The sequence below is a fragment of the Oryctolagus cuniculus genome, chromosome 7 (assembly GCF_964237555.1).
Source record: "Oryctolagus cuniculus chromosome 7, mOryCun1.1, whole genome shotgun sequence".
NCBI classification, from domain to species: domain Eukaryota; kingdom Metazoa; phylum Chordata; class Mammalia; order Lagomorpha; family Leporidae; genus Oryctolagus; species Oryctolagus cuniculus.
Window position 1 is genome coordinate 40,032,507 of NC_091438.1, and position 25,634 is coordinate 40,058,140.

At 37.4% G+C, this 25,634-nt stretch overlaps 2 protein-coding genes across 2 annotated transcripts in view; one reads left to right on the forward strand and one right to left on the reverse strand.

The window, feature by feature from the left end:
- MNDA (myeloid cell nuclear differentiation antigen) overlaps positions 1-9,355 on the reverse strand; it is a 34,926-nt gene extending 25,571 nt beyond the window's left edge. Inside the window, exon 1 of the mRNA XM_008264248.4 lies at positions 8,871-9,355. The gene's annotated coding sequence lies outside the window, so the exon portion shown is untranslated. The remainder of the gene's footprint in view (positions 1-8,870) is intronic.
- Positions 9,356-9,559: 204 nt separating this feature from the next.
- LOC100350829 (olfactory receptor 10C1) overlaps positions 9,560-25,634 on the forward strand; it is a 39,414-nt gene continuing 23,339 nt past the window's right edge. Inside the window, exon 1 of the mRNA XM_051858488.2 lies at positions 9,560-9,802. Within this exon, the coding sequence (XP_051714448.2) occupies positions 9,680-9,802 (123 nt within the window). The 5' untranslated portion in view covers positions 9,560-9,679. The remainder of the gene's footprint in view (positions 9,803-25,634) is intronic.

Sequence of the window (25,634 nt, forward strand, 5' to 3'; positions counted from 1 at the left end):
AATGCACAAACATTCTTAGGCGTTTAAAATTAACAGAAAAGTGATCTCTGTTAAACATAGGAGTGGGAATAAGAGAGGGAGGAGATATATAGGTTGGCACATGTTCACTCGGACTTACCTCCAATGGTGGAACTAGAAATGTGCCAGGGGATTTCAACCCAATCTTACCAAGGAGGCAGGTACCAATGCCAGCGCACTTGGTAAAGTGATAAGTATAAATACACAACCGATCAAAAAGATAGGGTATGTGTTGATGAGATTTCACAAATATGACCAGTGTAAGCAAATAATGAAGGATAGAATTAAAAGGGAGAGAATGATCCTGTGGGGGAAACAGGACACACAGCAGACTCATAGAATGGCAGCACTCCTGCCTCAGAATCAACCCTTGGGACATTCGGATCTGGCTAAAAGGTCCATGAGAGTCTCACAGGCATGGAAAGCCATGACACGGTGGCAAAAAACAATCTAAATGAAAGATCCTGGTGAACAAGACCCCAGCAGAAGGAACAGGCCATCAAGGAGAGAGGCGCCTTTCTCTGAAGGGAGGAAGGAACCTCCACTGTGATATGGCCTTGACTAAGCAAGTTCAGAGTCAGTGAACTCAAGGGGCTTCCATAGCCTAGACAGCTCATAGCAAGGGTCTCGAGTGATTGCTGACGTCATAAATAAGAGTGCCAATTGTTAAATCAACAAAGGGAGTCACTGGGTACATGCTCCCCACGTAGGATCTCTGTCCTTAATGTGTTCTACTATGAAACTTAAAAACAACACTACTAGTCGAACAATACCCTATACCTTGTGCCATTGTGTGAGTGCAGCCTGTTGAAATCCTTGCTTAGTATATACTAAGTTGATCTTCAGTATATGAAGGTAATTGAAAATGAAACTCGATGAAGGACGGGATGGGAGAGGGTGTGGGAGAGGGGAGGGCCATGGGAGAGAGGGAGGTGGGGGGGGAAGCCACAACAATACAAAAGCTGCACTTTGTAAATTCACATTTATTAAATCAAAATAACTATATAACAAACAAACAAACAAAAACAGAAAAAAAGAACTTAATACTTTACCCTTTTAGTATTTTTTATGTTCTCCTTAAAACTATTGGTTGAACTCCGTAATTAATACACAATTACTCTTAGGTGTTTAATTAATGCTATAACTAGTACTCAAATAGTATTTACACTTTGTATTTCTCTGTAGGTGCAAACTGTTGAAATCTTTTCTTAATATATGCTAAATTGATCTTCTGTATATAAAGATAATTGAAAATTAATCTTGATGTGAATGGAAAGGGAGAGGGAGTGGGAGAGGGGAGTGTTGTGGGTGGGAGGGAAGTTATGGGGGGGGAACTATTGTAATCCATAAGCTGTACTTTGGAAATTTATGTTCATTAAATAAAATAAAATATAAATATAAAAAAAAGATTGATGGAGAGGAAGTAAAAAAAAAATTTAATAATGTTTTCCCCAAGACCCTGTCTGTACTTCTGAAACATCTCAAAATGTGAAGCCAAAATGTGTGTGTTATGTGTGTGAATTTGGTAAAAAGTTATTTTAGAAAAATATCTGATATGATATTATACAGCAGACTCATAGAATAGTGGATGTCCTAAACAGCACTCTGGCCTCAGAATCAGCCCTAAAGGCATTCGGATCTTGCTGAAAAGCCCATGAGAGTATTTCAGGCATGGAAAGCCAAGACACTGTGGCAAAAAAAAAAAAAAAAACAAAAAAAAAAAACAAAAAAAAAAACAAAACAAAACAAAACCTAAATGAAAGATCTCCGTGAATGAGATCCCAGTGGAAAGAACAGGTGATCAAAGAAGGAGGTACCTTTCTCTGAAGGGAGGAGAGAACTTCCACTTTGACTATGACCTTGTCTACATATGATCAGAGTTGGTGAACTCAAAAGGCTTCCATAGCCTTGGCAACTCATGACAAGAGCCTAGGGAGATTACTGAGGCCATAAACAAGAGTGTCAATTTGTTAAGTCAACAACAGGAGTCACTGTGCACTTACTCCTCATGTATGATCTCTGTCCTTAATGTGCTGTACATTGAGATTTAATGCTATAACTAGTACTCAAACAGTATTTTTCACTTTATGTTTCTGTGTGGGTGCAAACTGTTGAAATCTTTACTTAATGTATGCTAAACTGATCTTTGGTATACAAAGAGAATTGAAAATGAATCTTGATGTGAATGGAAGGGGAGAGATAGTGGGGGGTGGGAGGGAAGTTGTGGGGGAAGGTGAAGCCATTGTAATCCATAAACCCATAAACTCTACTTTGGAAATTTATATTCATTAAATAAAAGTTAAAAAAATAAAATAAAAAAATACAGAACAACAACAACAAAAAGGAAAAATATATGATACGGGGGAGGGGAAGGACAATGCATATTTAAAACTCTCAGTTTAGTATGAATGCCTCCATGTCTTACTGCAGAAATACAAGTACTCTGAGTCATGCCTTAGCTCTTACTGAGTCATGTACATAAAACCTCTTATGGTGTTTACATTAAATAGCCTCTCTTAGGTTCGATTCCAAGATAACTGAATAGGGAAATGATGTGCTGTTTCTGTCCAGGGGAACAAAAGAGAAAAAAGGCAGGAAGTGTATACCTAGGGGAGAATTGGAGAGACGTTTGCTGTAGAAATTCTACAGAAAGAAGGGGAACACAGCATGGAGAGTGTGGACACATGGCAATGAGCAGGGGCACCATCCACAACTCCAGCAGCTGGAGGCTGGAGGAGACACCAGGTTCTGAGAGCGAGGTGAGAGCAGACTTCAGCAGACAGCGCTGGTGATATTGACTGAGGGAGAACTTTGCAGACCACACTGTCTTGGAATCCAGCCTGGAGCTCTAGCTGAGGCAGGGTAGTCCCTAATCCAGTGAAGGAAAAGCACGTTTCTTTCTCCCCATTCCCCCACAAGGGTGTCTGACAACAAGGGGAGGAGGTGCCATCTTGACACAAGTGGCATCCGACAGAATATTTGCAAACTATGAAACTGATAAAGTATTAACATCCAGAGTCTATAAAAAGCTCAAGAAATTCAACAACAACAAAATAAATAATCCACTTAAGATGTGGGCAAAGGACTTGAACAGGCATTTTTCACAAAAGAAAATTTCAATGACCAACAAACAAGTGAAAAAATTGTCAGGATTACTATCACGAAATGTAAACCAAAATCACAAAGAGGTTTCACCTCACCCCAGTTACAATGGCTCTCATACAGAAATCACCAAACAATAAATGCTGGTGAATATGTGGGGAAAAAAGTACCCTAATCCATTAGTAGTGTAAAGTAGTACAGCCATTGTGGAAGATGGTATGGAGGTACTTCAGAAAACTGAAAATATATGTGCCATATGATCCAGAAATCCCACTTCTAGAAATTTACCCAAAGGAAATGAAATTACATGATAAAAGAGTTATCCATATCCCCATGTTTATTGCAGCTTAATTCACAATAGCTTGCATATGGAATAAACCCAGATGAACATCAGTTGATCACTGGTCATGAAATTGTCATACATATACACTATGGAATATTACTCAACTGTAAAAAAGAATGAAATACTGTCTCTCACAACAAAATATATGCAACTAAAAGTCACTATACTTAATGAAATAAGCTAGTCCCCAAAAGACAAACACCATATGTTTTCCCTAATCTGTGGTAACTAATAGAGTATAAAAAATGTAACATATGGGGCCGGCACTGTGGCACACTGGGTTAATCCTCCACCTGTGGTGCCGGCATCCCTTATGGTGCAGGTCCTAGTCCCAGCTGCCCCTCTTCCAATCCAGCTCTCTGCTATGGCCTGGGAAAGCAGAAGATGGCCCAAGTCCTTGGGCCCTGCACCCGCATGGGAGACTGGGAAGAAGCACCTGGCTCTTGGCTTTGGATTGGCACAGCTCCAGCCATTGGGGCCATCTGGGGAGTGAACCAACGGAAGGAAGACCTTTCTCTCTGTCTCTCCCTCTCACTGCCTATGACTCTACCTCTCAAATTAATAAATAAAATCTTAAAATATGTAATATATGAATATTTGCAATGCAATCTGCATAAAAGTATTTCCAGGCATAACCTCTTGAGAAGAGAAGGCTTAAAGTCCAAATGAATTTAATTATTATCTTATAACCACACAGTAAATGTATAGATGTTACATTGTCATTGGTTGTTTTTCATTGAAAAAATTGTAATGAGTGATTGACTAAAAAATTGTATATGGGTGACATGGTCATTTATACATTCAATTATTATTTAAAGGTGTTATGTATATTTCCACTAAACTGGGGTCTTTTTGCTTTTTACTTGTTATAACTCTTACTTGCTGAAGTATTATGCCTTTTTAATATAATGTGTATTTAAAATATGTTTTGTCAAAAACTAAAAAAGAAACAGAGAAAGAAAACTAAAAAGAAGGAAGTTGGGAGGAAGAGAAGGATGAAGATAGGGAGAAGGGGGATATGACTACATTCTTAGGCTTGTATATACAAATCATTTTGCATCTGTTAAAATTAATTAAAATTAAAATAAAAAATGAAAAATAGCCTTTTCTTGTCAACCAAATTTTGAATGCCTACTATATATAACCCCAAGGATTTCCCAAAAGTGTTGCCAACTTAACATGAAAGAAAAATGATTTTGAAACTGGAATTTTGGGACCGGTGCTGTGGTGTAGTGGGTAAAGCCACCACCTGCAGTGCCAGCATCCTGTATGGGTGCCGGTTTGTGTCCTGGCTGCTTCACTTCCAATCCAGCTCTCTGCTATGGCCTGGGAAAGCAGTGGAAGATGGCCATAGTGCTTGGACCCCTACACCTGTGTGGGAGACATGGAAGAGGCTCCTGGCTTCTGGCTTTGGATTGGCACAGCTCCAGCTGTTGTGGCTAATTGGGGAGTGAATCAAAGGATAGAAGACCTCTCTCTCTTCTCTGTCTCTCTGTCTCTCTCTCTTTCTCTCTGCCTATCCTTCTCTGTAACTCTGATTTCCAAATAAATAAATAAATCTTTAAAAGAAACTGGAATTTTTTTTTCTTTTTTTTTTCTCTTTTATTTAATGAATATAAATTTCCAAAGTACGACTCATGGGTTGCAATGGCTTTCCCCCCCATACCGTCCCTCCCACCCACAACCCTTCCCTTTCCCACTCCCTCTCCCCTTCCATTCACATCAAGATTCATTTTCGATTATCTTAATATACAGAAGATCAGCTTAGTATACCTTAAGTAAGGATTTCAACAGTTTGTTCCCACACAGAAACATAAAGTGAAAAATAATAGATGATTTTTTTTAAATGATGATGAAATCAGATCAGACCTATTGTCATGTTTAATCCCAGTGAGAAGAAACTGGAATTTTATATCTAGCTCAAATGACATTTAAAATGTGATGTCTATTGATCATTCTCCGATACTGATTCACCAATTAAAATCAAGGTCAGTAACACTAAAACACCTACCAAAAACTATTTTGGAAAGAATATCCAACAAGGAAATAAATAAATTAAGTTAAAATTATATACTATAGCATTCCAGTAATATGGAAGAGAGAAAGATCCCATCCGCTAGTTAACTTCTCAAATTCCCACAATAACTTGGCAGCCAGGGCTGGGCAAAGGTCAAAACTAGGAGCTGGAAACTCCATGTGGGTGTGTCTTATTGGTGGAAGGGACCCAATGACTCAAGCCATGATCTGTTGCCTTCCAGGGTATGCATTAGCAAGAAACTAGAGTTAGGAGCAGAACTGAAACTGAAACCTAGGCAGTCTGATTTGGGATGTGAGTGTTCCAAGCAACAACATTTTTCTTTTCAAGATTTATTTCATTTACTTAAAGGGAGAGTTACAGAGAGAGGAAGAGATACACAAGGAGAGAACTTCATCTATTGCTTTACTCCCTAAATGGCCACAACAGCCTGTGCTGGGCCAGCCAGGCCAAAGCCAGGAGCCAGGAGTTTCTATAGAGTCCCCCATGTGGAAACAGGGGCCAAGGACTTGGGCCATTTTCTGCTGCTTTCCCAGTCAAGTCAGCAGGAAGAAGGATGGGAAGTGGAGCAGCAGGTACTAGAATCAGCACCAATATAGAATGTTGGTGTTGCAGGAGGCAACTTAACCATTGTGCCACAATGCAGACCCCTCAAACAACAACTTAACTGATAGGCCAAACACCTACTGCAATATGGTCTTTTTTTGTTGTTGTTAAAGATTTATTTATTTGAAAGACAGAGTTATAGAGAGGCAGAGGCAGAGAGAGAGAGAGAGTGAAAAAGAGAGAGAGAGTGTGTCTTCCATCTACTAGTTCACTTCTCAAATGGCCACAATGACCAGAGCTGCTCTGATCTGAAGCCTGGAGCCTGCAGCTTCTTCCTGGCCTTCCACATAGGTGCAGGGACCCAAGGACTAGGGCCATCTTCAACTGCTTTCCCTTGCCATGGCAGAGAGCTGGATCAAAAGTGAGCAGCTGGTACTCAAACCTGAGCCCCTATGGGATGCCAACACTGCAGGCAGCAATTTTACCCACTACACCATAGTGCTGGCCCAGTATGGTCTTTCAATGTGTAAAAAAACAAAGCCTCGAACAAGAAGAAACAAACCAGGAAGTAGATGAGGTGGGGTGAATGTAATGAGACAAGAAGATACTAGTTCTTAGAAGTTATGTGTTCTTGAGGGGAAGCTAGAGATAGACATTTTAAAAAGTACTGACTAAGGAGACATAGATGGAAGTACAGAATAAGTGTTACAATTTGAACAAAGGTGGTAGAATTAGTCAAATTATAACATTTAATGCGATCTACATTTTTTAATAAAATTATTTGTTATACAAGCTTCTTGTATTTCATGTACACAGATTTATGAACAGTGATACTTCCCTCCCTCTCACCCATGCTCCAACCCCTCTTTCTCCCTCTCCCATTCCCACTCTTAAATTTTACAGAGATCTACTTCCAGTTTGCTTAGTGATTGTAAGGTTAACCCTACACTAAGTATAAGAGTTCAACAAATAGTATGAAAGAAGAAAAAACACTGTTTCTCAACAGAAGAGACAAGGGCTGTAAAGCTAAATCCATTAAGGAACAAGGTTTTTCAAACTATCATCAGAACAGTTTTATGATTTAATAATAAAATGTTTAAGTTCCAGAAAGATGCAACAGTTCTAATTATTTATTCATCTGATGGTAATATACATACATTTTTTATCATTTTATACAATTCTATCAAGTTAACATAAATAGTACTTAGAATTGAAAAGATAAGTTTATTTTAGAGTAAAAATTTTTGAGGTTAGCATAGTTTTCTGTAATGTACATTTTCCATAAACTTTTGAAGACTGCTGATACAATCAATTTCAATTTTTTGCACCAAAATAAGCTCTTTTTTAATTCCATTTTTCTATGAATATTTTGAAATACCATCATATATATGTAATATTAATATTAGAAATAGGGAAAGCTGTAAGAAAAAAATGGACAAAATCTTTATTATAGTTTGATATTTTAGCATTTGTTGTCATGTTTTATAAACCTGGGGCAATGCCATATAGTACAGTGAGATTGTTTTCTAGATAATGTTTTTTCATGATTTTTTTAAAATAAAAATGTATTAATATAAAAAGAACAGCTTTCAGGTATTACATAGGTACAATTTTAAGAAGATAACTATAGTTTTCTCCCACTCCTCCCGCAATCCCCCCTTCCTTTCTTTATTTTTCTTTTAATTTTTGCAATAACAAGATTTCAACCTACTTTATAATCACACATTTACCATACAAATATAGACAAAGGGTATAAGCAGTAATCAAATCGTAAGATGTCAGTTTCATTTATACATTTTTGTATTCTACATTAACGACCACACATCAGGGTAAACTTATGATATTTTTCTTTTTGGGATTGGCTGTCTTTTGCAACAAAATGGATGCAACTGGAGACCATTATGCTTAGTGAAATAAGTCATGATACTTCTTAATGTCATTATCTGTCTTACTTAAGCCCGAAAAGTCTGAAATTTTAGCACACATCAATTATTAAAAATAAGTAAAAAGAATTAAAAATCAGGAAAAAGTTTAGAAAACATGACCTATACTGTTAACAAGTATAAAAAAGAAAGTTCATCTAGTGCTTAGGGAATTTTGAAATTAATATTTAAATCTTTAAATCTTTATGCCCTAGGCTTTATGGAAAGAATAAATCATTCTACAGTTTCCTATAAGTTCTCATCAACAAAATTTGGCTCTGACTTGAAGAAAGAAAGAGGAATTAAAAAATGGCTGTCTTTTACCCTGAGTACAAAATGGAACTGAAGTGAAAGTTAAACGCAAATACAAAAATATTAAGAAATCATTTATTTGGATAAATGTGTGAAACACAATTTCTATTATGTGTGTGTATGCCTTGTAAAACTGGCATAATATAATTTAATACAGTTTCAGGTACAAATTGCTTTATGCCTTATTTTTTTGTGATACTTTTTTCATGTCACTACATTGTCTTTTACCTAAGTTCACATCAGAGTCACCAAATTTTCTATACCCCTCCAGGCGTGAAAGCTAACATCTTCTGAATATCCACTTTTGTTAATACATACTTGGAAAATGTATTTTAAAATCTGAAATAGGCAAAATTCATTTTCTCTTGTTCAAGCCCCAGTTGTGGTGGAATGAAACATGTCTGTTATGTTCCTTAATAAGTGAAGGATTATAATTAAGCCTCTGCAGTTTTCAGTTTTCTGAACACAGAAATGCCTTCCTGCCCCCCTCACCACGCCACTTGGAAAAATCAAAACTGATTTCCCTTTCTTATCTAAGTTTTAAAAAAAAAATCACTGGATATTCTGTACAGAAAAAGCTAAAGGGACTTACCTCACAGGAAATTTCTTCAACACTTGTCCAGATCTTCAGATCTTCAGAAATGCAGGAAACAAATGCTTATCTTGTTTGAATAGGAAGATAAATCAGTAAAGTAGAAACAGAAAGGCAGATATTATAACCTGAAAATGGAGCAAACTTGATAATGAGAAACAGCACAGTTAGAGTCACTTACTAACTTCACTGGCATGAGGAATTGCCTATCCGGAAGAGGAGTTACGTAATTATGTTGAAACTCCTCCCATCAATGTTCTTTTGAATAAATCTTTTGGTTTTCTTAGCTGGAGAAACAGAACAGTTTTTTTTTTTTTCATAAACATCTTAGTGACATTGAAAAATTAAGCTACATTTCCCTAATTTTTACAAACGATACCCATATTTGAAAGAGTGCCAATTTAGAACTTTTTTTTATCTGCAGGCTGAGCTGTAAATCACAAACTTGATTAAATGAGGCTTCAAGAGTGGAAAGGAAATGAGTCACTCACCCGCTTCTCCTCCTTCCCTTTTAGCTTTGCTATTTATATAGACTATTTACTTGGTTGCCTTGCACTCTAGTGTTATATGGTAGAAATGTATACTATTTGTTTTGCTGGTCTCTTCTTTTTATATTAAACACTTATTTTTCTTCCCCCTGAAAGCACCACTTCTTACCCTGTTCTCTAAGTTTTATTGGCTATGTTTCATTGTCTCTAATATTCATTAGCATACTGTCTTTAATTCATTGGCTTGCAGTGCTGGCATCCCATATCACTGAGGCAGATTGTATCCCAGCTGTTCTGCTTCTGATCCAGCTCCCTGCTAACATGCCTGGAAAAGCAGTAGAAAATGCCAAGTACATGGGCCTGTGTCACCCATGTAGAATACCTGGATTGATTTCCTGGCTCCTGCCTTCAAACTGGCTCAGACCTGAGCATTGCAAAAATTTGGTGAGTGAATCAGTAGATGGAAAGTCTCTCTGTCTATCAGGGTATTGAGCATTTTCTAAATACCTTATGTTTGAGCTCAGATTTAATGTTGTTGTCATAAAAACCACAGAATATACAGTAGGATTTCAAATGTGAATTTTACTGAAACTTACTGCAAGTCACTGCTTATTTCACTTTGGTGAACCTATATGTATTCTTGTTTGAAACGTGTGGTCTTGGTTGTTTTCACATGTTCTTTAAATGAAAATTGAGTCATACTGATTGAAGGTAGAATTGCAATTTTTCTTTTTCTTTTCTTTTTTTTATTCCAGAGTGTCTTGGCTTTCCATGCCTGAAATACTCTTACGGGCTTTTTAGCCAGATCCAAATGCCTTAAGGGCTGATTCTGAGGCCAGAGTGCTATTTAGGACATCAGCCATTTTATGAGTCTGCTGTGTATCCCGCTTCCCATGATGGATCGTTCTCTCCCTTTTTGATTCTATCAGTTAGTATTAGCAGACACTAGTCTTGTTTGTGTGATCCCTTTGACTCTTAGACCTATCAGTGTGATCAATTGTGAACTGAAATTGCTCATTTTGACTAGTGAGATGGCATTGGTACATGCCACCTTGATGGGATTGTATTGGAATCCCCTGGCACATTTCTAACTCCACCCTTTGGGGCAAGTCTGATTGAACATGTCCCAAATTGTACATCTCCTCCCTCTCTTATTCCCACTCTTATATTTAACAGGGATCACTTTTCAGTTAAATTTAAACACCTAAGAATAATTTTTCAATTTTTTCCTTTGATTCTATCAATTACTGAAGCAAAGATTTAGTACATTTAACTATGATCATTGATTCGTATTTTTTCTTTTAATTCTATTAGAGTATGCTTTATAATTTAGTACAAGAAATCTTTTGATTTATGATCTATTTTTCATAGTGAAATTTTTATTTTCTCCATTTATAACCAAAGATCACTATCTGGCCTTATATGTTATTGACTATCCTCATTTCCCTGTGCCCATCCGTATCTAAAAATATTTTTTACATAGCTCATTTGTTCTTTTAGACTTTTGAATATTTATATATGACATTTCTCTATTTTTATTCTTTAATGAGAATAACATCATCTATTGATTGATTTTTCCTAATGTTCCAGGTCTACAATTGAGTAATTTACAAACACTATTTCCATTTAACTTTCAAAATAATCTCTGTATGATAGACATTTATTTACCCTATCTTAGAAAGAACGATGTAAACTATTTCCTTAATATCATGCAACTAGTGAGCTGTAGCCAGGATGTGTATCAACTCTTCTTGACTCTACAGCGTTATAGGTGAGAATAAAGAAAACTAAAGCCCTAGAAAAAACAAGGAGACCTCTTGCCTAGGAAGAAATCCAAGGGAAGATTTCCCAAGAAAGAGGCATTAACAGCAGAACTCAGAAGATGGACAGGTTTGATCACATTGAGTTAGGGAGTCTCTAGGGAGAGCAAGCATGATAGAAGCATTGAACAAGAAGGGAAAATAATGTGTTGAAGAAATGTTACTATATTAGTGAGCAAGAGGAAAAGTATTAAAGAGATTTAACAGTGAATATGATGACTGCTTGTGATTATAAACACTACATTTCCTCTTCTTCCTCTAGAACAACACAAGACAGAAAACTAGTGGTTAGAGACAACGCACGGAAGATTAATGTTAGTGAGTCTCTATAAATTCATTTGAATTGGCATTTATTGGTGTCATTCTTAGGTAGATGAGAAGAAATGTTCCTTTGAAAGGTTTGAATCTTATATAATGTACTAAACAAAAATGGACAAAGAAGGAACAAGAAGAAAATATCTTAAGAGATAATTCCTCTGTGATCTTAAGAATACCAATGAAGGATTCAAGTTTTTTTTCTCTAAAGAAATCCCCACAGGTATCCCTTCACAGGAGACTTCTAGCAGTCTAGACTTTCAGACTGCTTTTCCAAGTCTAAGATTAGCCCTTTGCTTCATAGTGATGGAAAGACAAATCAGTAAAACTATCCAGAGACTGGACTTCAGAATGTAATGATTTTGTGGTGGGTGAAGCAAATGAAGTATTTTATAGACAATACAAAAAATGACATTGGTTTGGATCATTTAGAAACTTGACTAGTGTTAGCAGCCTCATATTGCATGCTCTCCTGGGGAGGCAGAAGTTTTAAAAGAATTCTATGACTTCTTCCATTTATATACTTAGATTTAGACACCTTTATCCAAAGAATCTGAGCTTCTGGCAAAAAAAAAAAAAAAAAAAAAAAAAAAAAAAAAAAACAAAAAAAAAAAACACCTAAATGAAAGATCTCTGCGAGTGAGATCCCAGTGGAAAGAACGGGTCATCAAAGAAGGAGGTACTTTTCTCTGAAGGGAGGAGAGAACTTCCACTTTAACTACGACCTTGTCTAAATAAGATCAGAGTTGGTGAACTCAAAAGGCTTCCATAGCCTTGGCAACTCATGACAAGAGCCTAGGGAGATTACTGATGCCATAAACAGGAGTGTCAATTTGTTAAGTCAACAACAGGAGTCACTGTGCACTTACTCCTCATGTAGGATCTCTGTCCTTAATGTGCTGTACATTGTGATTTAATGCTATAACGAATACTCAAACAGTATTTTTCACTTTATGTTTCTATGTGGGTGCAAACTGTTGAAATCTTTATTTAATATATACTAAACTGATCTTCTATATATAAAGAGAATTGAAAATGAATCTTGATGTGAATGGAAGTGGGGAGGGAGAGGGAAAGGGGAGGGTTGCAGGTGGGAGGGAAGTTATGGGGTGGGGGAAGCCATTGTAATCCATAAGCTGTACCTTGGAAATTTATATTCATTAAATAAAAGTTAAAAAAAAGAATCTGAGCTGCTGTATCCTGCAAATAACTTATCACAAGGAAAAAATTTATCAGAATTATTCTCTTTCAATTTGATAACATATCCACATGCAATCTAAATCCATGAAGCTAAGCTAACAAAGGGAAAAGATGAGTCACTCAGCTGCTTCTCCCTCTTTCTTGGTCAGGGAATGGCAGTGGCAACTTGAGACCCTGTTAGAGGTTTCCATTGCTATTGTACTTGACTGCATTTCCTGAGTAGTGGAGGGCTGCTACAAAGTCCTTTTTGGTTTAAATACTGCACAAATCATGAATCATTCAACCACAGTTGATGAGCTGGAAGGCATCACAAGTATTTGTATGTAGATCTTTTCTGCTTCCTTGACTGGGTAAGCTGCATTATCTGCATGACTGAAGTCATAATTGCTTAAAAATTTTTGCACTGGTGATAGATTAAAAAAGAAAAGTTAGTTGTTGTCTCCTGCCAGGAGAGCATTGAATCTTTTCAAGTTCTGAAGGAGCACCAAACTTCTGGTAGGGTAGGGGCCTAATAAACCTTTTGTTTGATATAGGTGTTTGTGGTTCTCTTACAGGTTAGGTTGCTGCTGATGTTGACTTCCTGATCTGATCTTTAGGTAAAAGTTAGAAAGGTACACAAGGGAACTTCCTAGCAGGCCTCCATGAAGAGATGGGGTATACAGGATATACTAGCCAACTGAGCAACTGGTTTTTTTCTTTTTTCTTTTTTTGACAGGCAGAGTGGACAGTGAGAGAGAGACATAGAGAAAGGTCTTCCTTTTGCCGTTGGTTCACCCTCCAGTGGCTGTCGTGGCTGGCGCATTGCGCTGATCCAAAGGCAGGAGCCAGGTGCTTATCCTGGTCTCCCATGGGGTGCAGGGCCCAAGCACTTGGGCCATCCTCCACTGCACTCCCTGGCCACAGCAGAGAGCTGGCCTGGAAGAGGGGCAACCGGGACAGAATCCAGTGCCCCGACCGGGACTAGAACCCAGTGTGCCGGCGCCGCAAAGCGGAGGATTAGCCTATTGAGCCACGGCGCTGGCGCAACTTGTTTCTTTAATTTGCTCTCCTGGGATCATTACATAATAGTGTTGCCATAAAGTCACTTTTAAGGAAAGATTAGAATATAGCAAATTTTGTAGATGTCCTTTACTGACGTCAATGACCAAGAAAAACAAAAGCAACTGCTAAATAGTCCTGCATTTTCGACTTGGCGTGTTTAAGCAAGTTGGACTGCACAAAGTGACGCATAGTTCCTTGAAAGCTTATGTTTACCTTGGGGAAATATATAACTAATCAAAGCATTGCTCATAATTATGAAACCCCAAGGCTGTAAAAAATTAGTATTCAAAAAAATTGAATCAAAGCCTACTTGGCTGCCAAGCTTGACTAATCTGAAGTCAGGCTTTTCTAGTCACTATTTACCCCTCTTTGTATGAAACTACTTTTTTAAAAGATTTATTTATTTATTTGAAAGTTAGAGTTACACAGAGAAAGAAGGAGAGGCAGAGAGAGGGGGGGGGGGGGAGAGAGGTCTTCCATCCACTGGTTCACTCTCCAATTAGCTGCAACGGCCGGAGCTGGGCTGATCCAAAGCCAGGAGACAGGAGCTTCTTCCAGGTCTCCCATGTGGGTACAGGGGCCCAAGGACTTGGGCCATCTTCTACTGCCTTCCCAGGCCACAGCAGAGAGCTGGATCAGGAAGTGGAGCAGCCGAGACTAGAACCGGTGCCCATATGGGATGCCAGCACTGCAGGTGGCAGCTTGACCCACTACATCACAGCATCGGCTCCATATAAAACTACTGGAAATTTTACAATTAAATTTCCATGTGCAGGTTCAAATGTAGTTGAGAATTTTACATAAATTAATGATATAAACATCTTGTCTTTGTAACACTGCCTAGATATGTTTATCTTGTTTGGATGCCTCCTCTAAATGAGTTGTGTAATGAAAGTCAATAATTCCTAACCTGCAATGTTTAATAAAGTTAAATTGTCATTTATATTGAGGGCATAATAAAGTTATTCTCAAGCCTTCGGGGCTTCCACAGACTTACATATGGAGACCCACTTTTAGAAGAGGCATCGGAACAGAAGGTAACAGAACTAAGAAACGTTACAAATCTTTGTTGTGTTAGCCTGATTGGTTACTACTAAACTTAAGTGAGGGCCAACAGAGAAAAAAAGGAATTAAAGCCAAAACAGCTTACACCACAATTGTACCAGCACAATGGGGTAGGAGGGCAGACAAGAGGACTAAGAACAGACAGTTCCTACTACATCAAAGGAAAATTATAAATAAAAACTTCTTAAAACACTAACAGAGAGTTCTAGCTCCTCTGCTTCTAATCTAATTTCTGTCAATGCATCCTGGGAGGCAGCAGATGATGGCTCATGTGTTTGAACCCCTGACGCTGAAGTAGAAGATCTGAATAGAGTTTCAGGCTCCTGGCTTTGGTCTGGGCAAGCGCCCTTTTTTTTGTGGCCATTTGGCGAGGGAACCAGTGGATAGATGATCTCCTTTTATCTTTCCCTTTCTTTCTCTCTTTCTCCTTTTTAATCTCTAATATTTCAATCTGTCACTCTGCCTTTCAAGAAGAGAAAAATATTTTTTTAAATAGGAAAAAAACTCTTGCTTACATAGTATCTCATGTAAGTGATAACCAAAAATGCCAGAGCAAATAGACTTTAAGACCTAAAAAATTATTATTAGAAATTGAGTCCTGCTACATAATAAGGAAGTTTACATTTTCCAAAGAGAAAGAATATTTACAAACATCTACGGATCTATTAAAATAACTTCAGCCTATATAAAAATCAAATTTTGTAAAACTCCAAGGAGAAGTTGGGATTGCATTTATGCAATTATATATATATAATTTACTACGATTTTATATTATTCTGTATGATGACATATAATATGTCCACTATATATGAATATATATCGTAGAAACCAAGAGAACTACAATGAGGAACTGAGAAAATCCTCACTAATGTTGGAGATTTTTTTGAAAGCATTAACAAAACTGAGTGACCTGATCATTCAAAAACAGTTAAGAAATTTTAGACAGGTATTTGGTATAGCAGTTAAATCACTGTTTCAGATGGCTGCTTCCTATATCAGAGTGCCTGGTTTGAGTCTCAGCTATTCCATTTCTTTTCTTTTCTTTTCTTTTTTTTTTTTTTTTTTTTTTTTTGACAGGCAGAGTGGACAGTGAGAAAGAGAGACAGAGACAGAGAGAAAGGTCTTCCTTTTGCCGTTGGTTCACCCTCCAATGGCCTCCACGGCTGGCGCACTGTGGCCAGCGCACTGCGCTTATCTGATGGCAGGAGCCAGGTACTTATCCTGGTCTCCCATGGGGTGCAGGGCCCAAGCACTTGGGCCATCCTCCACTGCACTCCCTGGCCACAGCAGAGAGCTGGCCTGGAAAAGGGGCAACCGGGACAGAATCCGGCCCCCCGACCGGGACTAGAACCCAGTGTGCCGGCGCCGCAAGCTGGAGGATTAGCCTAGTGAGCCACAGCGCCGGCTATTCCATTTCTGATCTAGCTGCTTTTGCAATCTTGGAAACATTCAGTGATGGCTCAAGGGCTTGGTTCTCTGCCCCTCTATGCAGGAAACCTGGATTGAGTTCAGGACCCTGGCTTTGGCTTGGCCCAGCCTGGCTCTTGCAGGAATCTGGAGAGTGAATCAGTGAGTTTAAGATATTCTCTCTCTCTCTCTCTCTCTCTCTCTCTCTCTCTCTCCTTCCACCACATAATTAAAATAAATAAAACTTGCATTTTCTAAGATTAAAATCATTGTCTTACTTTTGTATTTCTCCATAACAAATGGCTTGAATCAAGACGAATTTTTTGTTTCACAATTCTGGGTGACCCAAGTCCAAATTAGTATCATTGTGCATTAATCATGGTTCCAGCTTTGTAAACTTAATGTTCTACATGCATATGTGAGACCCAGCATCACAACACCATAAATCCCCTTGGGACTGACCTCAGTGCCTTCCTGCGTGGCCCCATGTGTGCTCTCTCCTCTTGGAAAATTACACATTATCTTTCCAATGACACTTATCTCCTTAAATGTTGGCCTTGCTGTTTCTCTAATTTTCTACTAACACATGCCTCCTAAATCACACTGTGTCCTGTGTTAGCAGGGCATGCTTATGTTGGAGCCTTGTAGGGGAGAATCATTTCCTTGTCTCTTCTGCCTTCTCGTGGTTGTTGGCATTCACTGAGCTAACAGCATACAATTGTAGTCTTCAAGTTCAGCACCTCAGATTTTTATTTGTTCTGTGTTCACTTCATCTTCTCCTCTGGTTATATATCAAATCTCATCTTGCCCCCCTCTTAGAATGAAACTTGTTGTGACATACAGGACTCACCCAAATAATTCAGATTCATCTCCCTGTCTCAAAAAATCTTAATTATTTACAACTGTAAAGATCCTTTATTTGAATAAGACATCATTCACATGTTTCATGGATAGCTTTGGAAACCATTATCAACCTTTCACAGCCTTCATGCTTAAGTTTAAGGGAGAAAATCTTCCATGGTTTGAAAACCATGTCCACAGTTACAGCTCTATCCTCCTGGACTCTTGTCTCTATATATTCTATATCTTATTCTCTCATTTAAGACATCACACTTTTTTCAATTTAAGATATGCTCACAGAAACTGGAGAAGACACATGACCATGTGGACAGAGATTAGAGTATTGTGATCACAAGCCAAGGAATGCTGGCATCAAGAAGAAGCTGAAGGATGCAAGGAATGATTTGGACCTAGAAATTTCAGTGACAGCTTGGCTTGCCAATACCTTGATTTGGGCATTTTGGCCTCTGTAAATGAGAGAGAATAAATTAATTTAACTCACCAAGTTTGTAGCAGTTTGTTAGAGCGGCCACAGGAAATTAATTAGGTCAACTAATTGAGTAGGTGTTTGGTGCAATTAATTGGGTAGTTGTTAAACCCCTGCACGGGATACCAGCAACTCCTACAGGAAAGCCTGCATTCAAGTTCCAGATCTGCTCCCAATTCCAGCTTTCTGCTGATGCATACCTGGAAGGCAATGGTAATGGCTCCAATACTTAGGTTCCTGCCATTTTTTTTTTGGTACACCTGGGCATTGAATTCCCATCTCACTACTCCAGTGTGATCAAGCCCAAACTATTGCCAATATTTTGGGGAGTAAACCAGTAGTTTAGAATCTGCTGCCTCTCTGCCTTTCAGAAGAAAAGAAAACCAACTTACTTGAGAAAACACAATGCTTATCAAGGTATAGAATTATTTAATATATTTATTTGTTAATACATTTATTGTCTGTCTCTTCTAATTAAAATGTCAGCTATACTACAAAGAGATGGGATCTTTGTCTTCCTTATCTCAGTATTCCCAGCACTCACAACAGTATCCAGATCTTTTATAAAAGTGCTCAATAAATAATGAATGAGTCAGTGATCCTAGATTATAGAAATAAAACATACTAAGAAGTAGTTCTAAAGGAAGGGAAGACAACTCAAATATAGTACACATATTCTGTTCTCTAGAAGACAACTCTAGCTAAAGCTATACTGAATAATTCAACTCATTCAATAAACACACATAGAAATATTTTTTCTCCATCTCCTCCTTGTTCATTGTTCTAATCACACAATCCTGATGATTTTATCTCATGAATGTTTCCCTATTCTCATGAATATAACCTATTGTTTATCCTTAATATCACATCTGTATTTCAAGTTCTAACAATTTCTTGCTAGGATAACTCGTGATAACTGATGTGTGTGCCTCCAGTTCAAAGTTCTCAAACTCACCCTTCACCATTTCAATCATTATGTATCAGAAATTAGATGGTAACATGTTCTGTTGATTACCTAGCCATATTTTACTCATCTAATGCTTCCCTTCATTGCAAGAATTAGCTATTTGAATACTTGTGGGAACTTGATGCATTTTTCAGCCCCAAGGAATGGATCATTAATCATTTAAATCAATCAGAGGACTTTAAATTTCTTTTCATCGGTTTAATGAAAAAAGAGACATGTGAATCAATTCTAGCCAATAGTGGCTAAATAGAAACCTGCAGTAGAGGAACACATGAAAAAGGTTTTCTTTGCTAGTAGATACAGAGGACGAGGAAGAAATATCTTTTTTTTTAAACTAATGTTCGCATTTGGACTGATTTGACCTATAGTTGGATTTAGAATATCAGAAGAACTCATCTATGGAAGGCATTATCAATAACATGAATTCACTATTGCTTCTTTCCTCCTCCTTCGATTAGAGAATCTTGTTATAAACCTTTTATTTTCAAGCTACCTACTTAAAGCTTTATGTTACCTGAAGCAGAAAGATATTCTGTTTCATTGATCATTTAAGTTCCCTTCTAAAGATTCTGTAGCAATTCTCCATCATGCACTGGATAAAGTTGATTCCTTAGCTTGCTACTCAAGAACCTCCATGATCTGGTATGTCTTTCTTTCTCTAGTCTTATTCCTTGCCAGTTCCTGTATTCTACATTATCGCCCTCGGAACAAATGACAGTTTAAACTCTCCATCGTTTCAACACTTTCTTGTGGATTGTATTATCTCATGACTTAGTAGATTTCCATCTCATCCAGAAATGCCCTGTACACATTTTTTACTTTGCTAAATACTACATTTATCTCAAAGGATGATGATAAAGCTTAACTCTCCTTAGGAAACTTTTCTTTTAATTATAGATTTGAAAAATGTCCACCTGTGAATGATTCCATACACTCTACACTTTCCTTATATCTTTGCATTTATTTCATTGTATTGAAATTTTCTATTTATTCATCTGTGTTCCCCTCTGTGTTGAATAATCGTTATTGGGAGTGGCCATGAACTATTCATTCTCTTTATGTAAAGAATTGCCTGGCATATATCAAGGTAATAAAAAGTATTTGTTGAGCTAAACTAAAGTCAAACATGCACAAATCAACTAAATGTAATAATTAAATGCAATTTTTAAAAGATTTATTCATTTCCTTGAAAGGCAGAGCCACAAAAAGGCTGAGGTAGAGGTTGGTTCACTCCCCAAATGCTGCAATGGCTGGAGCAAGACTGATTCGAAGGTAGGAGCCTAGAGCTTCTTCTGGTCTCCCACGTGGGTGCAGGGGCCCAAGCACTTAGGCCATCTCCATAGCCTTCCCAGAGAGCTGGATTGAAAGAGGAGCAACTGGGACTCAAACCAGAGCCCACATGGGATGCCAGCACCACAGGTGGTGGCTTTACCCACTATGAAACAGCACCAGCCCCAAAGGCCATTTTCATAACCTTTTTGTGATTATTCTTTTTCCTATGTATTGAAACTAATAAAATGCCATGAAAAATTCTTCAATATTTTCTACTCTGTAATTATTTTAATTTTTGCTAATAAAATATGCTTTAATAGAGGGCATTTTCCTCAATTTTATAAAGAGCATCTGCAAAAAGTTACAGCTAAAATAATACTTTTTGGGAGAAACTCAAGATTTTCTACTAAGATCAAGATCAAGACAAGAATGTCCCTTTTCACCACTGTATTTCAACATCATCCTGGAAGTCATAGCTAATGCAGTAATACATAAAAGGAAATAAAAACTGTACAGATTGGGAAAGAAGAAATAAATCTTTGTTCACAAGAATAAACAAATACTCCTAGAACTAATATGTGATTATGGTGAGGTTGCAAGAAAGAAGGTTAACATATGAAAGTCAGTTGTTTTTGGGGCTGGTGCTGTGGCATAGCAGGTTAAGTCTCCACCTGAGGTGCCTGTATCCCATATGGCCACCAGCTGAGTCCCAGCTGCTCTACTGCGGACACAACTCTCTATTAATGGTCTGGGAAAGCGGTGGAAGATGGCCCAAGTCCTTGGGCTCTTGTACCCATTTGGGAGACCTGGAAGAAGGTCCTGGCTCCTGGTTTTGGATTGGCACAGCTCTGGCCATTGTGGCCAACTGGGAAGTGAACCAGTGGATGGAAGACCTCTCTCTCTGTCTCTCCATCTCTGTCTGTAATTCTGCCTCTCAAATAAATAAATAAATCTAAAAAAAGTCAGTTATTTTTCTACATATTAGCAATGATAATATTTCCATTAACATTTAGAAAAATGAACTATGTGAATTAATGGTATAACTAGTACTCAAGCAGTACTTTATACTTTGTGTTTCTGTGTGGGTGCAAACTGTTGAAATCTTTACTTAATATATACTAAATTGATCTTCTGTATATAAAGATAATTGAAAATATATCTTGATGTGAATGTGATGGGAGAGGGAGTGGGAGATGAGAGGGTTGTGGGTGGGAGGGAAGTTGGGGGTGGGGAGCCACTGTAATCCAAAAGCTGTACTTTGAAAATTTATATTTATTAAATAAAAGTTAAAAAAAGAAAAAAAATTTAGAAAAATGAAATGATTATCTATAAGTCTAATAGAATATGAACAATATCCATGTGTTAAGAACTACAAAATTCTGATAGATGAAATCAGAAAACCCTAAATAAGTGGAGAAATATTCCACATTCAAGGAAAGACTATTGAGTGTCAAGATGTCAGTTTTTGCCAACTTGATATATAGATTTAATATTATCCCAATCAAATCTCAGCATTTTTTGTATCATCAATGTTTTCACATTCTTACTGCCTATACTTAAAATGTACAACATGATGTTTTAATATATTTATAGTTAGTAAAATGATTATTGTATTTGAGCAACTAGTATATCCACCCCACATAGTTACTTTTTTATTTTGTAGCAAGAGTACATAAAATGTAGTCTTTTAGCAGAAATTGTGAGTTCAATATAATATTATTAACTAGTCTCTAGACTAATTAATACAACAAATCTGTATCTTTATATCCCATGGCTTTCATCTCTTGGTTTTCTCTGCTCCCTCTCTTGTCTCTGTAATCACTATGCACCAGTTAGAATGGCTAAAACACAAAACATTGACAATATCAAGCAAAATTCTCATTAATTGCTAGTAGAAAGGCAAAATGGTACAACATGACACAAATTGGAAAAGAGTTTTGTAGCTTCCTCTAAAATGTCACCATACATTTCAGAAGTTGTGATTCTTGGTATTTATCCAAAAGGAGTTTGGATTAAAAAGCAAGCAAACAAACAAATAAAAAAAGGAGAAGCTGGGTGTGTTTCATTAATTGTGACAAAGATGTTAATGATATATTAATAGGGAAATAGGGTGAGGGGTATGTGGGAACACTATGTGTTACTACTTGACAATTTTTGCTTTGTAAATTTGAAATTTCTAAAATATAATGTCAAAAATTAAATAATAAAAGTTATAACTGCACAAAGAACCTGTGAACAGAACCTTAGAAGCAACCGAAGTATTCAATAGAGGAAAGGAGAAACTATAATATATATAGACAACTAAATATTAGCCAGTCTTAAAAGGATAAGCTACCAAGCTGTGAAAACATATGGAGGAACCTTAACTATTTATCATTAAGTGAACAGAGCTAATCTGAAATGTCCATATACTATATGATTCCTACTGCTATCCTTAATTGCTATTTCAAAAAGGCAAAAGTATGGAAACATAAAAAGATCAGATGTTGCCATAGGTTAAGGAGAAGCAGAGGAATGTCTGGAGAAAATATTATTTTCAGGGCAATGAAACTATCCTGTATGATTCTACAATGGAGGATACACAAAATTATACATTTTTCCAAAACTGTATAAAGTAACAACTCAAGTGTGATGTCTCATGAAAATTATAGACTTATACAATTATTATTATATATAATAATTACTATTATATAAAATTATATATAATTTTTATATAAAATTATAGGGTTAAGATGTGTCAATACTGGATGCATGTTCATTGATTGTAAAGATATACCACTGGGGTGAGGATGTTAGTAGTGGGGGAGGTGGTGTGTGTGAGGAGTCATGGGGCATATGGAAATTTTGTAATTTCTGCTGAATTTTGCTGTTAACTAAAATTGCTCCAAAATATATTTATCAAACAGAAAAGAGCATGCTATAGAATTTTAAATATTTATTTGCAATAAGAATATAAGGAAGACCACAGACTATATGCTATTCTGTGAACAAGATGAAAATGATCACCACATTAATACAGAATATAAATATTGTTTGGATGTCATATCACTTGGTATACAGCTATACATATTGTTTCATTGAATCACACTATGTGAAAAACAATATACTCCACACTCCTCTAGTTATGATTAATATCAGGAATCTCTCATTTTTGATATTGGTATCTCTGTTTTATTTTAAAAAAGTAATGTTTACATTTGAGGCAAATGTGGCCAAATGTTAAAAAATTTTTGTTAAATTTAAAACTTAAAAAAATCACCCAATGACAAGGATTTTAGTGGTCCTGATACTGCTGAAGGGAAAGAAGATAGAACTTTATGGTAACTGAATTTCTTTTCTGTACCAGGCTTTAATTAAGTCCTTGTTCATGTATCCTGATAAATCCCAATAACTTCTTAAGACTAATATGCCTTAGTAGAATCATATGTTTTGTTTTGTTTTGTTTTGTTTTGTTTTGTTTTGTTTTGCTGAGCTCTCTTTCTAGGATCTGACCAAAAGAACATTCTGATCTGCTTACTGCTTGTCAGAAGTGAAGTTTGCATCTTCAAAGAGAGCAGAGTCTGAGTCAGTTTCAGAAGTGGCTCTGACTACAGCTTGTAAGCAGTTTGTGTGTAACTGTAGGGCTTCTGAAGGGGGACTGTGATGCCAAAGAACTAAAAACTGTTTGAAATTTTAGCCTTTCATTGAACTCCTCAATGACATGATACTCTTATAGATTTAGGAATCACATATTTGTGTTCAATGCGGTATTAGATGTTTAACTAGGATGCTAATAATAATAGCAATCAACAAAGCTAGATTTTATTCCTATAGCACCTATGGCATGCCAAATTTGAAGTTATTTTTCCATTCAATTATTGTTTATAGCTGTTGCATATATTCCCAATTAGGGTCTTTTTGCTTCTGTTTTGTTAAACTTCTTATTTGGTGAAGTATTAAGCCTTTTACTGTAATGTAAATTTAAAATATGTTTTCTCAAAAACCTTTTAAAAAAGGCAGAAAGAAAGGTAGAAGGAAGAAGGGTAAGAGGAATGGAGGGAGGGAGAAAGGAAATTTCATTGTGTTCATAGATTTGTATCTACAAATCATACGAATCTGTTAAAAATTAAAAAGAAAAAAAGAAAAAATTAATCTATAATTTGAATTACTATCTTACTTGATTTTGTCAACAATAGTATATATAAAGCCGGTGCCACGGCTCACTAGGCTAATCCTCAGCCTTGCGGCGCCAGCACACTGGGTTCTAGTCCCAGTCGGGGAGCCAGATTCTGTCCTGGTTGCCCCTCTTCCAGTCCAGCTCTCTGCTGTGGCCAGGGAGTGCAGTGGAGGATGGCCCAAGTGCTTGGGCCCTGCACCCCATGGGAGACCAGGAGAAGCACCTGGCTCCTGCCATCGGATCAGTGCGGTGTGCCGGCCGCAGCGCACCGGCCGCGGCGGCCATTGGAGGGTGAACCAACGGCAAAAGGAAGACCTTTCTCTCTGTCTCTCTCACTGTCCACTCTGCCTGTTAAAAAAAAAAAAAAAGTTAAGTTAAATAGTATATGTAGATATTATTTTCAGTTTTGCAAATGAGGCAAAAAGTGGTTTTCTAAAATGCATTGCATCTTATTTATTTTTTAAAAAATATTTATCCATTTGAAAATCAGAGAGAGAAGGAGGGAGTGTTACAGAGCGAGATATCTTCCATCTGCTGGTCCACTCGCCAAATGGCTGCAATGTCCAGGTTGGTCCAGGCCAAACCTGGACATTGAGCCAGGAACTTCCTCTGGGTCTTCCACATGAGTGTCAGGGGCCCAAGCGCCTGGGCCATCTTCTGCTGCTTTTTCCAGGACATTGGCAGGGAGCTATTTTGGAAGTGGACAGGAGGGAAATGAATTGGCTCCTATATGGGATGCTGGTGTAACTAGTGACAAGTTTACCTGCTACACCCCAATACTGGCCCCTAAAATGCACCAAATTTTATAGCTGATACTTTGTGGAATCGGAATTAGAATAGGAAGTTTTCTGACTACATGTTCTATGTTAGTATCAACACTGAAACCTGCAAGTTTAAAGAAGTTTTTTGGTGGCATCTGAGAGTCACGAGAAGCAGTGCTATTATGTGTGGGTGCATGTGGAGATGAGCAAAGATGTGCAGACAGGTGGGTGATCAGACTACTTTTTCTTTTTTAAAGAGAATGATGGATCTTTTTAAGCTTAAAAAGGGAAATCAGAGTGTAAAAAATGTTCTGAAAGAATGAGCAAGTATGTGTAGTCCTTCTTTTGTTAGAATTCACAGGGTACACACACCTCTTTTTGGTATGTAGAGAAAGGAATGCTTTGACTGTTTTCAAGCCAGGAGTCAGGCTCATCTGACTTGGCTACCTTCACACTGTTACCCTGGTAACACATCACTTATCGCAGTTCAAAAAATTACACACTTCATGAAGATTTGTCTTTCTATACATTAAAAAAAGAAATGAAGTCAGGGAAGGTGTGAGACCTCTTTGTGCCAGAATAGTTAATGGGAGAACCCAGATGAAAGCCCAGGCCCCCTGACTTGCCATCTACACCCCACAGTGCCTCCTGTGAGTGGGGGAAACCGCTGCTCTCCTGTGAGATTCAGGCAGTCTCCCGACCGGGCCTGGAATAGGGACTCCTAGAAGGACTGTACGCTCGAGCAACTTCTTTGACATGTTGGCCTGCATTCCCATGTTCCCAATTAGCATTAATTGAAGGATGCATATGGAAAAAACGGAGTTCTTCCCGAAGCTCCGTGTTTCCTATCCCATGTAGGGAGTGATCTCTACAGAGAAAATGCTGATAATTACTGAAGTTGAGATTGTGTATCATTAAGCTGGCAAAGCCATCTCGTGGGAACAG